This window comes from Thunnus thynnus, chromosome 16, assembly GCF_963924715.1.
Source record: "Thunnus thynnus chromosome 16, fThuThy2.1, whole genome shotgun sequence".
Taxonomy (NCBI): domain Eukaryota; kingdom Metazoa; phylum Chordata; class Actinopteri; order Scombriformes; family Scombridae; genus Thunnus; species Thunnus thynnus.
The window spans coordinates 6,490,182-6,504,517 of NC_089532.1; the positions used below are offsets into that span (position 1 = coordinate 6,490,182).

Consider the following 14,336-nt stretch of genomic DNA (forward strand, 5'->3'; position numbering starts at 1 on the left):
CGTTAAAATGCCAAATTCTGTCCTTTTTTATAGGATAAATTCAGAGGGCTCGTATCTATTAATGTGGCTATGAGGATACACAACAACAAAACATCAAACACAAGAAACAATAATGCAAAAAAAACATCATTTTAAAAAACACAATGACAAAACAAAACTCAAGAGCATTTTAGAAAAAAAATAAACATGGGGACAATAATTCTTGCTGATGATTGTACAGGTCTGCAGGCAGTCAGAGTTCTTGGATAACAAAGGTTTGATCAGCGATAATATTTGGATTTTAACGACCGTAGATGCTCGATTTGGGCCAATTTTTTACACCTTTAATCCATGTTTTTTGCCCCTCACGGCCACCGTAGCTTTTTGGCTTGTTCAAAAAAAGAAAACTACTGCAGCTACTTAAAGCTGCAACAATTAATCGATTAGTTTCCAACTGTTAAGTTAATCAGTAACTGTTTTGATACAGTTGAGTCCCTTTTTTTTTTTTTTTTTTTTTTTTTTTTTTAAAGAAAAAAAAAGTCCAAATTCTCTGATTCCAGCTTCTCAAATGTGAATATTTTCTGGTTTCTATGACAGTAAACTGAATATCTTTTGTGTTGTGGATTGTTGTAGGCAAAACAAGACATTTGAAGACATTTTTCACAATTTCCTGTCATTTTCTAGACCAAACAACTAATCGATTAATTGAGAAAATAATCAACAGATGAATCAATAATGAAAATAAACATTAGTTGCAGCCCTACAGCTACTATTAATTTTGAATCGCAGCTACAAAATAGAAAGAAACAAAGACAACCAATGAGTCAACTATTAAGTTTTATTTTGGCGAGATCTTTTAAAAGTTGCTCATTTAATGCAGCATCACACATACACAGGACCTAAAAGCACATCTTGTCATTGATTTCTTGGAAAGGTCGTATTCGAACCGTTGAGCCAAGCGGAGATGACAAATTGTGAAGACCTGCCTGCCGAGGAGCAAATCACATTAGCACCGAGATGGGAACTATGATCATAGGCCAATTGCATTAGATGTTAATGAAGTAAATCTAATATTTCTTTCAATTTTGGCATTGATTTTTCTTGGAATTCAAGCAGAATCTCAAGACGACCCTCAGCTCTCCCTGAAGCACAGCAGATTGCCTTCTTGTAATGATCCAGGACTGCATGGATATCTCCCAAAACGTTTCAGTGGCAGATCAGCTCATAAAATTTATGACAGGAGCAATGTTGAAACTCACCCAATGAGAGGAATGAATCTTCTTAGAGAGCAATAAGACTGAGGAAAAAGTAATCAGTGTAAAGTAACAAATAACGTGACTTATTCCAACCAAATGATCTCTTCCAATGAAGTGGATACACTGTAAATGCATAAAATCAAAAAGCTGCTCAGTAGCAGAGCGCTCAGTGCTGCTGCTGCTGATAATTGCAGCAGGTCTATATTTATATTCTGGGGCTCCACTGGAATATCTTTGCACGATTTACAGTTAAAATCTCCTTATTTCCTTATACAGGCCCTTTATGCAGCCCCTCAGTTCAGCCTCCGTCTCTAACAGGCTGTCCTAGCTCCTGTCTCTTTAAGGCCCCGCCTCCCAACGAGCCCACTCTGTTCTGATTGGCCAGCTTCTCGATCCGCATCACGGCCGACTTCCGTCTGCTCCGGAGGCTCCGCCAACAAACCGGGAAACAAACTGTAGTAGCAGGATTTCACTACTTCACCTCGTTGTTTACTCGAAATGTCAACTTCTCAAATACATCCGTACATGTTCATGCTGAAATAAGATCTGAAATATGAGAGTAGACGACACAAACAACACACGGAAGAACCTTAGCAACAACCTTAGCAACAACCTTAGCAACCAAGGCTGTGGGACAGACGGTCATTTATGGGCATGTGTGACACGCTGACACCAGTTAGAAAAAAATAACTCTTTAAAAAATAAATATAAATTCTATTAAAACAACCTTCCCAAACAAAAATAAGCGCAACACAATTCAACATAATTTGACAAATATCTAGTTTCCTGACAACATAAACATTCAAATTATGGTTTAAAAGTTCACAAACTCTGCTCTTACTCCCTACAGGCAGTGTCGGTATGTGAAACTAGTCTAACATGACAATAATGTCTTCATGTGTTTCTCAAATACTGTCTGGTTAACACTTTTACATTTGGAACATATTTTCTCTGGTTACAAACATTTCAAACAGTTCATGAGCAGATTTTCTAGCCGCATGACACCTTTTAAGCTTGTTAAGACCAATAACTACAACCCCTGAAACTTTCTATACGTCTGAAAATCACATTTAAACCTTTCAAGACACTCACATTAAACTTCTTACATAAAAACTTTTAGCTTTTCTCGACCTGCAGCAGCAGCAGCACGGAGCTTTTCTCTGTTAGGAATAAATGATGGTTTCTGTTACTTTACAGCACAAAACCTTATAGGTTGCTAAGAAGATTTCCTACCATCCAGTGGAGTCATATTTTCAACTTTCATCCTGTAACTTTTTTTTTTTTTTTTTTTTTTTTTTTTTAAGAGCAGCTCTTTCACTGAAATTTACAAGTTCTGGGAGACTGGGCTATGATATATAGTATAGGGTACTGGATCAGGGCTCGCTGCCTTCATACAGTGAAACGAGAGCAATCCCTGTTGAGCAATGTGGCTTAAAAAGTTGCCTCAACATTATTTAATCATACATAAATTTCACACTGCCTGAATTTTAACCTTTTTATCTCACATTTCCTTTGTTTTTAAACACGTTTTCCTCTCATTTTCTTAAAGAACATTACAGTTAGCTCACTATTTTCCAGTTCCCTAATCTCATTCCCATGTACAGCACATGGTGTGCCCTTTTGCTCTGACATGCAAAGCGTTAGCCCGGCACATTCTGTCTTTAGCAGTTGAGTCAGAGAGAGAGTCGATGAATTGTTGCTTTTCTAGAGCTGTGAAGTACAGAAACGTACGCTGCGACCACCTCTGCAGGTCAGCGCTGACAGAGTGGGAGGGTTTCAAGGATTCAGGAAAAGAGGGGGAGGCGTTTTTTGTTGTAGATTTTGTTGCTTGTTATTTTTCTCGGTTCCTCTTTTTTTTTTTTTTTTTTTTTTTGCCTCTTTGCACACATACACACTTACACACGGCAGCCACTTGAGTTCAATTAGCACACGAGCGAGCGCAGTCACGTTTTGGCTCCGAGTGTGCAGAAGTGTGGGCCAAAGGAAGGGTCTCCTGCTGGAGCCCGGCTCGGCAGCAGCTTGTGCCTCCGGGAGAGGCTCAGTGTGGAGGAAACCTCAGTACGGTCAAGAAACACCCTCCAACCATGCACATGGGTGACAGTGCAGGCCAGCTGCGTAGAAAAGTTGGAGGGGAGGGGAAGGAAGGGGGGGGCCCAGTTCATCGTGAAGTTATTTTTATCTACTCATAAGTTGTGACTCACTTTTTGTTTCTCTCCACCTTCTGTGTCTTTTCCTTATTCTCTGAATTCTCACTCGATCTCCAACACTCTGGTTGTCATTTTTCTAATTCTCTCTCTCTCTCTCTCTTCCTCTTTTGCAGGAGAGGTCTTTGACTACCTGGTTGCACATGGAAGAATGAAGGAAAAAGAGGCCAGGGCTAAATTTAGACAGGTACCAGCTTTCTCCCCCTGCAGTGTTCTGGTTTCACACCTCTGCTCCTGGCTGTATCTCAGACAGGTCGCTGTCCTCAGTCCTCGAGGGGGGGAGGGTGGGGAGGGGCAACGTCTCTGACGTCTTAAGACTGATGAGAAATGTCCCAACACAGCCCCTTCCTCATCATTTATCTCTCAGTGACTGTCACGCGCAGTTCAAAGTCATTAACTGTTGTGTGAAGATTAAAAACTGGCCAAACAACCTCCATGTTTTTTAGAACTCGTAGAAAATCCACCTTATTATTTTCTAGTCAAGGTCATTTAATAGACTTTGTTGCTGAGAAATTTTAGGTAGACATTAACAAAGCAGCTGCATGTCAGTAAAGCATGAAGAACTGTTTTAAAATCATGAAAATAAAGTAGAAACTCAGATCTCGTATGAAAACGTAACGTATGGTCACATTACATCCTCCATTCATTTTAAATTAAAGCCTGCAGGACTGATTCAAGCATGTGTTTCCCATCACATGCGCGATCTCGAGGTCTGTTCCAGCAGACTCACACTGTGTATTATGTTAGCAGGTTTTACCTTGTTTAAGACCATATTGAGGTGTCAGATATGACATTTAGCTTCAGACGTGGTAAGAAAAGACGTGATACAAACTAGCTGGTTTCAACCATACCAACACCTTCATGTCACCAGACCAGGACCCGCAGCATCTCTCTAACAGACTGTTAACAGTTTTTGAGTTTTGTTCTGATCAATATTTATTAATTTATTACTCACAACAAAACACTGACATCACATCCTTCTCGAGCTCAGAGAGATTTCACAGGACAGAAGCTGATGTGACTCTACTTTAAGTTTAATGCAGCATCATGCAGATGTTTAGAGCTGCTACTACTGGCAATGATTTAGATAATCAGGTAATTTGTTTAAGCTTTTTATGGCAGAAATTCACTGGTTCCAGCCTCCCAAATGTGAATATTTTCTAGTTTTAACGCTCCTCTATGATAATAAACTGATTTATCTTCAGGTTCTGGGCAGCATTTATGTTTTCGAAGATGATTTTTGTCTCTTTTGCTGGTTTCTGTTCTTGTTGAAGGAAGGGATCCAGCTGCGTTTTGCAGCAGTGTAGATTTGCAAATATTTCCTTCAGCAAAAATGGAACAAAACAAACGTGGATAAGTTACTGCAATAACAGGAACATCAGCGTAATAAACAATCTGTTATTGGTCAGGATGACAGCAGCCATCTCTAGGATCTTTAAACAGAGCTGTAGATGTGGAGTTTTATAGTCATTAATATGTTTTTCAGGCTAAAGGTTGAACAAAACAATGAGAAATGAAACTGTAACAAGCAAAGTATTTTTTAAAGTTTGTGTAGGAAACCCGTGTCCCCTGATACTGATAATCTATCACGGTGTTTCTGTACTGTTCGTGCAGACTGTTATCAGGCCCATTAGACAGACTGATGTACAGTCGTGCTACTGCACAGAGGAAACCTGTTCTCTCAGACTCCCGGCGTCTTCTCGCCCCACCTGCGTTATGTTTTATCTTTCCTGTCAGTCTCGACCACATCTCCTCCTCCTCTACCACATCCTTTTATCGCAGTCTGAGAACACCAGATATCTAACTAAACTCTGCTTGTCTCTTCCTCCGTACAGATCGTATCGGCGGTGCAGTACTGCCACCAGAAGCACATCGTTCACAGAGACCTCAAGGTGAGTTCAGAGAAGCCACACTGGTCTGGAGTCGGTTCAGCAGATACAACTTTTGCTTCACAGTGTGTAGCTTCACTAGATCAGAATAATGGGTTGTTGATTTGAGAAAAGTTTGTGGCTCTGATCATAGAAACATCAGTGTTCTCTGGCATTCAGGCCACCTGGGAAATGTAGGCGAAAGATGTGAAGAACTAAACAAATCTGCCCATGACTTTACTTTAAAGTCTTTATACTGGAGTTTGGACGGCTGATTTTACATTAAGTTTTCAGAAAATGTATGTTTGTATAAAAAGCAAACCTCAGATGTGATTATTAAAAAGTTCTGTGAACTGAAACAGAACATTTTCAGTTGTATATTGAACTTAAAGGGGACATAATATGCTTTTTCTGGTTTTCTGTTATTTATATACTGTTATAATGTCTATGTTAAACATGATCAAAGTTCCAAAATATATGTAGAAATTCCCCCTGCAAGTCAAAAGTCAGAGCTTCGACGTCAGCTGGCCAATCAGAACAGAGCGGAGCTCATCAGGAGGCGGGCCTTAAAGAGACAGGCGCTAAAACAGCCTGTTAGAGACGGAGGCTGAACTGAGGGGCTGCACAAAGAGTCAATATAAGATAAATAAGGAGCTTTTAACTGTAAACCATGCAAAGATATTCCAGTATATAAATATAGACCTGGAAATGTGCATGAGATGGTCTCCTTTAAGTATCAAAATATCCAAAAATATGAGCAACTGTAAATATGAAATGATGACAGAAACAGTGAAAATAATAGTGGATTAAGTGATGAGTCATTTAATCCATTTTTGGCAAACAAAAATAATAAAAATCTACTGGTTTCTGCTTCTCAAATGTGAATATTTCTTTCTTTCAAATTAAACTAAATTGGGAGTGTTGATCCACAGTGTCAGAAATGAATCCACACCGTTAATAACGCTCATGTTTATCAGCAGCACTATCGAGTTTAAATAAACTCAAAGCGTCTCCACCTTTTTTCAGGCTAATTACCTCTGACTCATACCGGATAGAAAGGTCACAGTAAAGGGAGCTGACGTCAGCGTTGCGTGTTTTGTGACTCCCGTATCCCCCGTTGACGGCTCGAACACGGCATGTTTAATTACTAACGACGCACACACCGCTAATGAGCCTCTACTTTGCTCTTTTCTGACTGTATCATTACACCGCAGTCGGTTGGGGGGGGGGGGGGGGGGGGGTGTCTGTAGATGCACGAGTAGGCGGCCTCTCTAAACTGCTCACATGTTCTCCGCCACATCACTGGTTGTAGGACCCCCCCCTCCCTCCTCTCTCCTCCACTTTGCAGCCATGACACTCTTTGCTTCTCCGTGTATAAATATTGATGCTTCTGTATTTTTATCTCGGCGTCAGTGGGAGTCACACGGCTAAGAGAAAACCCACACAGTCGCATGTCTAAACTGTTTCCTCTGTAGAGCTTCATGAATGATCCATGAGGAGGGAAGATGTGAGCGGTATCTTCTGCGTATGCACTGTATACACGTGTTTGTGTGTAACGAGGGCAGGTGTCAGTGTATGCGTGGCCATATGTCACAGGTGTTGATTGTGTGTTTACAGTTGAATGTTAACCACCAAACCAACTGCGTTCCCTCAGGCTCGTCGGCCACTTTGCTCTTTTTTTTTTTTTTTTGACTCCAGAGGATTCAGCTCAACATGTCGCCCGCTGACATTAAAATGTTTCTTTCCTGGTGTCAGTTATGGTCAGCTGGTGTTGTTTTTTTTACCCCTCACGCAGATAAAAGCCTCTCAGGACGTCGGCTCGATAGAAGTTCTCTCTGCTCGCTCTGCCTCGGCTTCCTTAATTAGCCTTTTGCCCACAGCTTCATGCGAGTAACGAGCAGATGTCGCAGTGGAAACCCCTCGCCTACGTTCGAACGGGAGATGTTTACAGTTTTATTGTATCGGATGATAATCACACACACACACATCACCTCTGAGACTATTGAAAAGTGCTGAAACAAGATTAGACAGAATTAATTAGCAGCAGTTTGGATAATTGATTAATTGCTTAACATTTTTTGGGGTTCCCAGCTTCTTTAAGTAATTCTTCTTCGGCTCTGGGAAGTTGTGACGGGCGTTTTTAACCTTTTTTTTTTTTTCAATAGAAATTGTGTTTTGGAACTTGAGATAAGATCGAACTTGATCCCAGAGGGGAAATTTAGTTTTACAGCAGCACAGGAAGAAACCAGAGAGGAAGATAAAAACACGATACAGATAAATAGAAAAAGGTAATACTTATATATATGGATAGACTAAGACAAGTTCTAATCCTGCGTCCCTGTGTTAATTGTGCAGTTATCTCTCGTTATATGCCTGATAAATCATTTTCTCTTCTTGTAAAACGGTTTCAGATGTCTGACTCATCCTGCACTCAGGGGTGTTTACAAAAATTCATCTTATCAAACGTGACTTTGGGGAAGTAGATAACCACACCGGTCATATCAAACCGCACTTCTCCATTTGTGGATCATAGTCGCTAACAGGACAATATGGAGAGAGATAAGAGAGATGTGTGTTTGGATATCAGTGGTTTTAATTACCAAAACAATGTGGTTGAAGTCTGATTCATTCATCTCTTCCCTAATCCTCCTCCTGATGTAACAACAAGTAAGGGTGGTGTGTGTGTGTGTGTGTGTGGAAGCCAAGTCTTCTGCAGCTCCGTATGGTGCTAAATGAAGCCCCGCCCACTTTTATCAGTCCAATCACATCTGAGGATTCAATTTAAATCCCTCTTGCAACTGTACACCGCTCAAATATTCTGTTTCATTGGGAAATAACTGAAGCTAAAGACTCTCTAACTTCTGTTTCACTGTGACTTCTGTCAGATTTACCTCTAACTCTGCTAGTTTTCAGTTTGAATCCCAACACAACTTAAAGGTCTCAGCACATCAAAAAGAACCGTAACCCTGACCTCCGTCCGTCCGTCTGTCTGTCTGTCCGCAGGCTGAGAACCTGCTCCTCGACGCAGACATGAACATCAAGATCGCCGATTTTGGCTTCAGCAACGAGTTCACTCTGGGCAACAAGCTGGACACGTTCTGCGGCTCCCCGCCGTACGCCGCGCCGGAGCTTTTCCAGGGGAAGAAGTATGACGGGCCGGAGGTGGACGTCTGGAGTCTGGGGGTCATACTGTACACGCTGGTCAGCGGCTCGCTGCCCTTCGATGGACAGAACCTCAAGGTGAGATAGTGTGGATGTACAGACGTCACAGAGATACAGTTAACATTTATAATGTGTTAATATTGTTTAGTTTGACCTGTGACGGTTCGTCATGTTTACATGTTGATTTGACACTGAATCTTTACAGAAATCAACTTCTGAGCTAAACAGCCCTTCAAGTTTATATTTTCATTAAGTCTTTAGAATAAAAATGGGATTCATAATTAATACTGTAATAATATTACAGCTGCCTGCTCTGTACAAAACCTTCATCTCAGTTAAATTGATAGTGGACATACATTATATTGCTTTTGCAGTCTTTAGTCCAAAGAGACTTGAATTTTTTCCCATGCATATGCACACTAATGCAAGACGCTGGCCTATTGCATGTGTATATGTATATATAATAAGTATGAATGTTTGTTTTTGGTGTTGGATGTGGCATCTTATGTGTAGAAGTTAGATAATAACACCAGAGTTTCCTGGAATAAAAAGCCTCAGTATTTTCTTACTTTTATGACATATTTTAAGCTTCAAGGCAAATGAGCAGAGTTGATAATTCACACAGCAAAGGTCACATGTTTGAAGGAGTGAGCTGACTGTTCAGACCACCATCTAGTAGCTAAATCACAGGACGAGATGCGGCTGCATCCGTCTGATTCAGCTCAGCGTGTGATCGATCGATCCCGTCGCACGGGGGCTTCGCAGCAATTAATCAGAGCAACGAGATGCAACGTCGGGAGAAAAAAAAAGTGGGAAAAGTCGAGGCAAACAGCCCAGTCGCTGACGGCCAGGCAGGGATGTGAGAGGAATTACTGTCAACAGTCTATATTGACCAAATGAAAGCATCAACAAGAGTTTAGAACCTATAATCTGCATCATCGACCTCATTTCTTCCACTATTAAATTGAGATCCGTGCGTCTATTTCTTCTCACGTCCATTAATGAGAAAATCCCTTTTCGTAGCATGTTTCAGTGTCTTGCTAACTTCATGCTTCTTCTCTGCAGGAGCTGCGTGAGCGGGTGCTCAGAGGGAAGTACCGCATCCCTTTCTACATGTCCACAGACTGCGAGAACCTCCTCAAACGCTTCCTGGTGCTCAACCCGGCCAAGCGGGGTACTCTCGAGGTGAGGGAGGACGCAGAAAATGTAATTATACCTCTCAGTTCTTAAAACACTCCTCCAGCACGTCTGCACCATCGGAGAATGCCATCTATCCTCCACCTCTCCAACAATCCCCCCCTCTCTCCTGGTCCCTGCATCCCCCCCCCACCACCACCACCTCCTCCCCCCTTTTTAAATCATCTTCTCTGCCGCCCACGGTGTCCTGTTTTTCTGTGTGCGCCTGGCCCACACTCTCCTCCTCCTTCTCTGATGTTGTAACCATGAATAATGCATCGTCATTCTTGTGTTTGTACCAAAATTGTCTTTCTTGTTCACTTCCCCGTCTTTATCCGTGAGTCCAGGGGACCAAAACGTTTTTTTGAACAGTACAAAAAAAAAAACACAACTCGTGTCGAGTCAATTCCCAGAAAAAGTAAAGTTAAAGGGGGACACCGTATGCAGACTTCTAGCTGGGTCTGGGTCTCTACTGGAATATCTTTGCATGATTTACAGTTCAAAAGACTTCTTATTTATCTTTATACCGGCTCTTTATGCAGCCGCTCAGTTCAGCCTCTTGAAGGTTTTTGATTGGTCAGCTTCAGGAAGCCTCCGCCAGCTCCGGAGGCTACATAAACAAACTATAGTAGCAGGATTTCACTTCCTTTTTTATAACCGTTCTTCTTTACTCGATATATAAACTTCTCAAATGCATCTGTACATGTTCCAGCCTGAAATATAAGAGTGGACAACTGAACAACGGAGCAGACGGCACGACCAATCAGACGCCAGTTCGACAGGGAAGAGATAACGCGTTTAGAGCAGATCGAAGCCCCGACTTTTGTCTTGCAGGGAGCGTTTTTACAAATATTCACCTCAAGTTTTGGAACTTTGAGCACATCTGACATCATAACAGTGCATAAATGACATTTATTAGGTATTTTAAATCACTGTCGGGTATTTTAATCTAAAGTGATGATGATGTTTTGCAGGTGAAAGCTGTAAAATTACTGCAGTGGAGTATAAAGAATGTAGCTGAATAGGAGTATTAAGTATTATTAAATTGTGCTTAAATGTAGTACTTAGTAAACATATTTTCACCACTAACACCAGCGTTTCTAGAGTCCAAACAGCAACGAGACAAGAGTCGAGTCCAAAATGTCAGAAAAGTCATCAGACTGCTGAGTCGGCTGCGACGGCGCCGCCACAGAGTCTGTTAAAGGTCAAAATGTGACTGACGCAAGTTAAAACACGTTGAACCGCAATTTCATTTTCCACAATTTATAATCAGAGAACACTGGAAATATTTTTGACATTTTTATTCCACTCGGACTAAGATTAATAATCAAGAGTGTTTGATCTAAGAGACGGAGAAAGGTTCCACAGATCAATCAGCGGCGATCACATCGTCAGGAAAACGTTGATGATTGGCTGCAATCTGCTCTAACTGATACCAAACTGTATATCATGAACATATAAAATATAATTTGTGGATAAAACGGATCGACGTTAAAAGCAACTTTTATTGTTGGAAATGTTATCAAAGCTGCTTTCAGTCTTTTAATTCGCTCACTTTTAGAAGAAAACAGTTTTATTGCATCTCGTCGAGTTTGAACATAAGTGAATTAAACTAAATGTGGTCGGCTGGACTCTCTCACATGTGTCGGCCTCGGCTGCCACATGATTGCCCTGGATTATGGCATAAGCTCCGGTTACATCAGAGCGTGATCATTGGGGTTTTAATGAGGAAGCAAATTAATTCCCCGAGAGCTATTGATCGGCAGCAAATTAAAAATAAAGGTGCAAACAAATGACGTGCGGCAGGATGTGGACGTCGCTGTGAAAGGGCAGAGGAGTTAGAGCGCACACACACACATACACACACATTTGGTCAATTTTTCCTTCTGCTGCCTTCTTTAACGTGCAGTTTAAAATTAAGTCCTTTTATAGAGACGATTTTAATACAAGGGGAAGTTGTTATTTAATACATGAAAGAGTTTAGACATGAAATAGAAGTCAAGAAGGATTCTACTGACTGTCAAACCAACCGAGATACTAAAAATAGATATTCCTGGTAAATCTGGCTTTTACAATGGATCAATCTGGGTTGCATTAAAAGGAAAAGTTTAAAATTATTCAAGTCTGTCTTAAAACAAGGGTTTACAGAGCAGCTTTGAGCTCACTACAGCTGCTGCAGCTTTATACATTTAACTTCACGTCAGAGCTACGTGGAGACGCTGGTAGAGGTTGTCGATGAAGACGACACGGAGGAGGTTTCAGAAAGACACGGAGATCGCATGACTGTAATATCAATATAGAAGTCACCTGGATGTCACACCGTCTTCATAAAACATATGTGCGTAACGTAGCGTCTCGTGTATAAAATAAACCTTTGAGAAATAAATCCAAACCTACGCTGTCAAAGCTCCAGCATCAGTCAGAGGTCTAAGTAGTCGGGGTCTAATTTTGTCACTTTTGTTTTTGCAGCAAATCATGAAGGATCGATGGATCAACGCAGGATTTGAAGAAGACGAGCTGAAGCCTTACGGCGAACCAGAGCTGGACATCACGGATCAGAAGAGAATAGGTAAAAAAAAAAAAAAATCTGCTGATGTTTGTGAAACTGTTGAAAGTTGCAGGTAAAATCAAGTAACTGCAATTTTTATTCCTTCAAAGAGAAAGTTTGCTTAGTCATTTCAGATGTTACTGAGCTTTATGACCATCGGGCTTGTGATACTCCGGTTGTATAATCTTAAAAAGTGCACGAGCATCAGAAAAAAAATCATCTTCTTCCTTTTATCACTGTTAAAAACTCAAGTCTGCGTGGTTTTTGTCCAACGGGGGAGAGGATGTGTGAGGCGTTTAGCGGGGGGGGCTCTGCAACACAGAGGCGGTCTCATTATTTCAGAACGTGATGATGAATAAATAAACACGAGAAATGCCGTCGCATGCGAAGAGAGAACGAGAAAGAAGAAGCCTTCCCGTCGTGTCCTGGATGAAAGCTGTTAAAGTGGGGAGTGTGTGTGTGTTTGGGGGGGGGGGGGGGGGGGGTTGTCTCTTACATAACAGCAGCTGGGGTTGGCTGTCGATGCACATGTGTCAGTGCAAACTCCCAGTCACCCAGTCGCTGCACGAGGAAGAAGAAAGCTGGGGGTTTATCTGGTAGAGGAATCCCTGCATCTTAAATAATGCATGTGAAACTTACAAAACATTTCCCCCGAATGGAAAACAATAGATGTGAGCAGCAAAATGTGTTTCAGATTGTTACGACTCACATGGAAAAACCAGATAAATCAAATATAAAGCGTGTGGACTGTTCCTCTCACAGCTGAAAGGATTTGTCAATTTACGGATTAGTAGATAGACAGAAATTTAATCGGTCACAATTTTGATAATCAATTAATTGAGGGGTCCAACAGTGGTGTAATCGTGACATGGGAGTCCAGGTGCAGGTGGAGGCAGGGCATCTGCCGGCTCTGCCGCAGGGCGTCTTAATGTGCGATAAATTTGGAAGGAGCTGCAGTCAGTTGAACCGCTGATGTAAAAGAAAACTGTTGCTGCCGATTCATTTCGAAAGAACAGCCAATGGGGAAACTCCAACACTCGGACAGTCGACCAATAGTGTAACTTCATCACTCAGTGACACGTTCAGTCAGTCAGACTTTCACTGTTGTGATCCAGCCAAAGAGAAAAGGAGCAAATCCTCACATTGAAGCTGAAATGAGAGAATATTTGGTGTTTTTGCCAGAAAAATTACTTAAAACAATCGATTTTTAAAACAGTTACGTATTTAATCAATTAATCAGTTGATTGAAAGTCAAACATTCTCTATTTGTAGCTTCTAAAATTCAGGATTTTGTGAGGCTGCAGCTAATTATTTCTTCAATTTATCAATCGTTTAGTCTGAAATGTTAAAAAAATGTAATTCACAATTTTCCTAGAGGCGACAGTGACGTCTTCACAACGAAGAAAAAACAGCAAATCGTCACATGTATAAGAAGCTGAAACCATCAAATGTGCAGCTGTAGAGTTTTGGGCTGTTGGTCGGACAAAACGAGACATTTGAAGACGTCATTTAATACAGTTTGCTGAATCAAGACCTGACCTGAGAAAGCAGAGAAAGAAGTGAGGCGGAGCAGGAGGGTGAAGGTGAGAACGGAGAGAGCGTAGAGACGGACGAAGGAAGACAACGATCCGCCCGATTACAGCAGCGGAGTGTGTTTCTCTCTCACTTGATGTCACACAGCAGTCGGTTTCCATCTATAGAAGACTAATATTGTTTTTAAACGTATGTCTCGTGAGCGTGTTTTTATCAGTGTCATGTCTGCCGGGATGAATCACTCCCATGTTTGTGTGGAAGGATTTTAATTCCACCAAATCAGAAGATGTCAGTCAGTTAAAAACCTGCAAAGGAAAAACTCACCGAGAATAACGGCTTTAGTACGGCTGTCAGCGGAGACGTCTGAGAGGCTTTTCCGCACTGACACGGAGAGGATTAATTATTTTTATTTTGCTGTTGGGGGTTTTTGATATTTTTAAAACAAGAAATGTATAAAAAATATCTGCATAAAAGCTGTCAGCAGCAGGAATCTTAAAGTAAAACACTGCCAGCTCTGAGTAATGGCACGTAGCAGCTGATTGCTGCACAATTTAACAGATTGTAAAGATTGAATGAAATTTCCCTTTTTAAAAAAAACAAAAAAAAAAAT

At 41.2% G+C, this 14,336-nt stretch overlaps 1 protein-coding gene across 18 annotated transcripts in view; it reads left to right on the forward strand.

Annotated features, from left to right (window-relative positions):
• mark3a (MAP/microtubule affinity-regulating kinase 3a) overlaps window positions 1-14,336 on the forward strand; it is a 61,850-nt gene that overhangs the window by 22,593 nt on the left and 24,921 nt on the right. For 11 of the 18 annotated variants that reach the window (XR_010931805.1, XM_067613899.1, XM_067613900.1 and 8 more), the window contains 5 exons: window positions 3,556-3,626; window positions 5,275-5,331; window positions 8,311-8,547; window positions 9,535-9,675; window positions 12,115-12,214. Coding sequence is in view for 17 of the 18 variants with exons in the window: in XM_067613899.1 (XP_067470000.1) it covers window positions 3,556-3,626; window positions 5,275-5,331; window positions 8,311-8,547; window positions 9,535-9,675; window positions 12,115-12,214 (606 nt within the window). In the remaining variant the exon portion in view is untranslated. The remainder of the gene's footprint in view (window positions 1-3,555; window positions 3,627-5,274; window positions 5,332-8,310; window positions 8,548-9,534; window positions 9,676-12,114; window positions 12,215-14,336) is intronic. The other 7 variants (XM_067613889.1, XM_067613901.1, XM_067613888.1 and 4 more) reach the window with 1 other exon arrangement.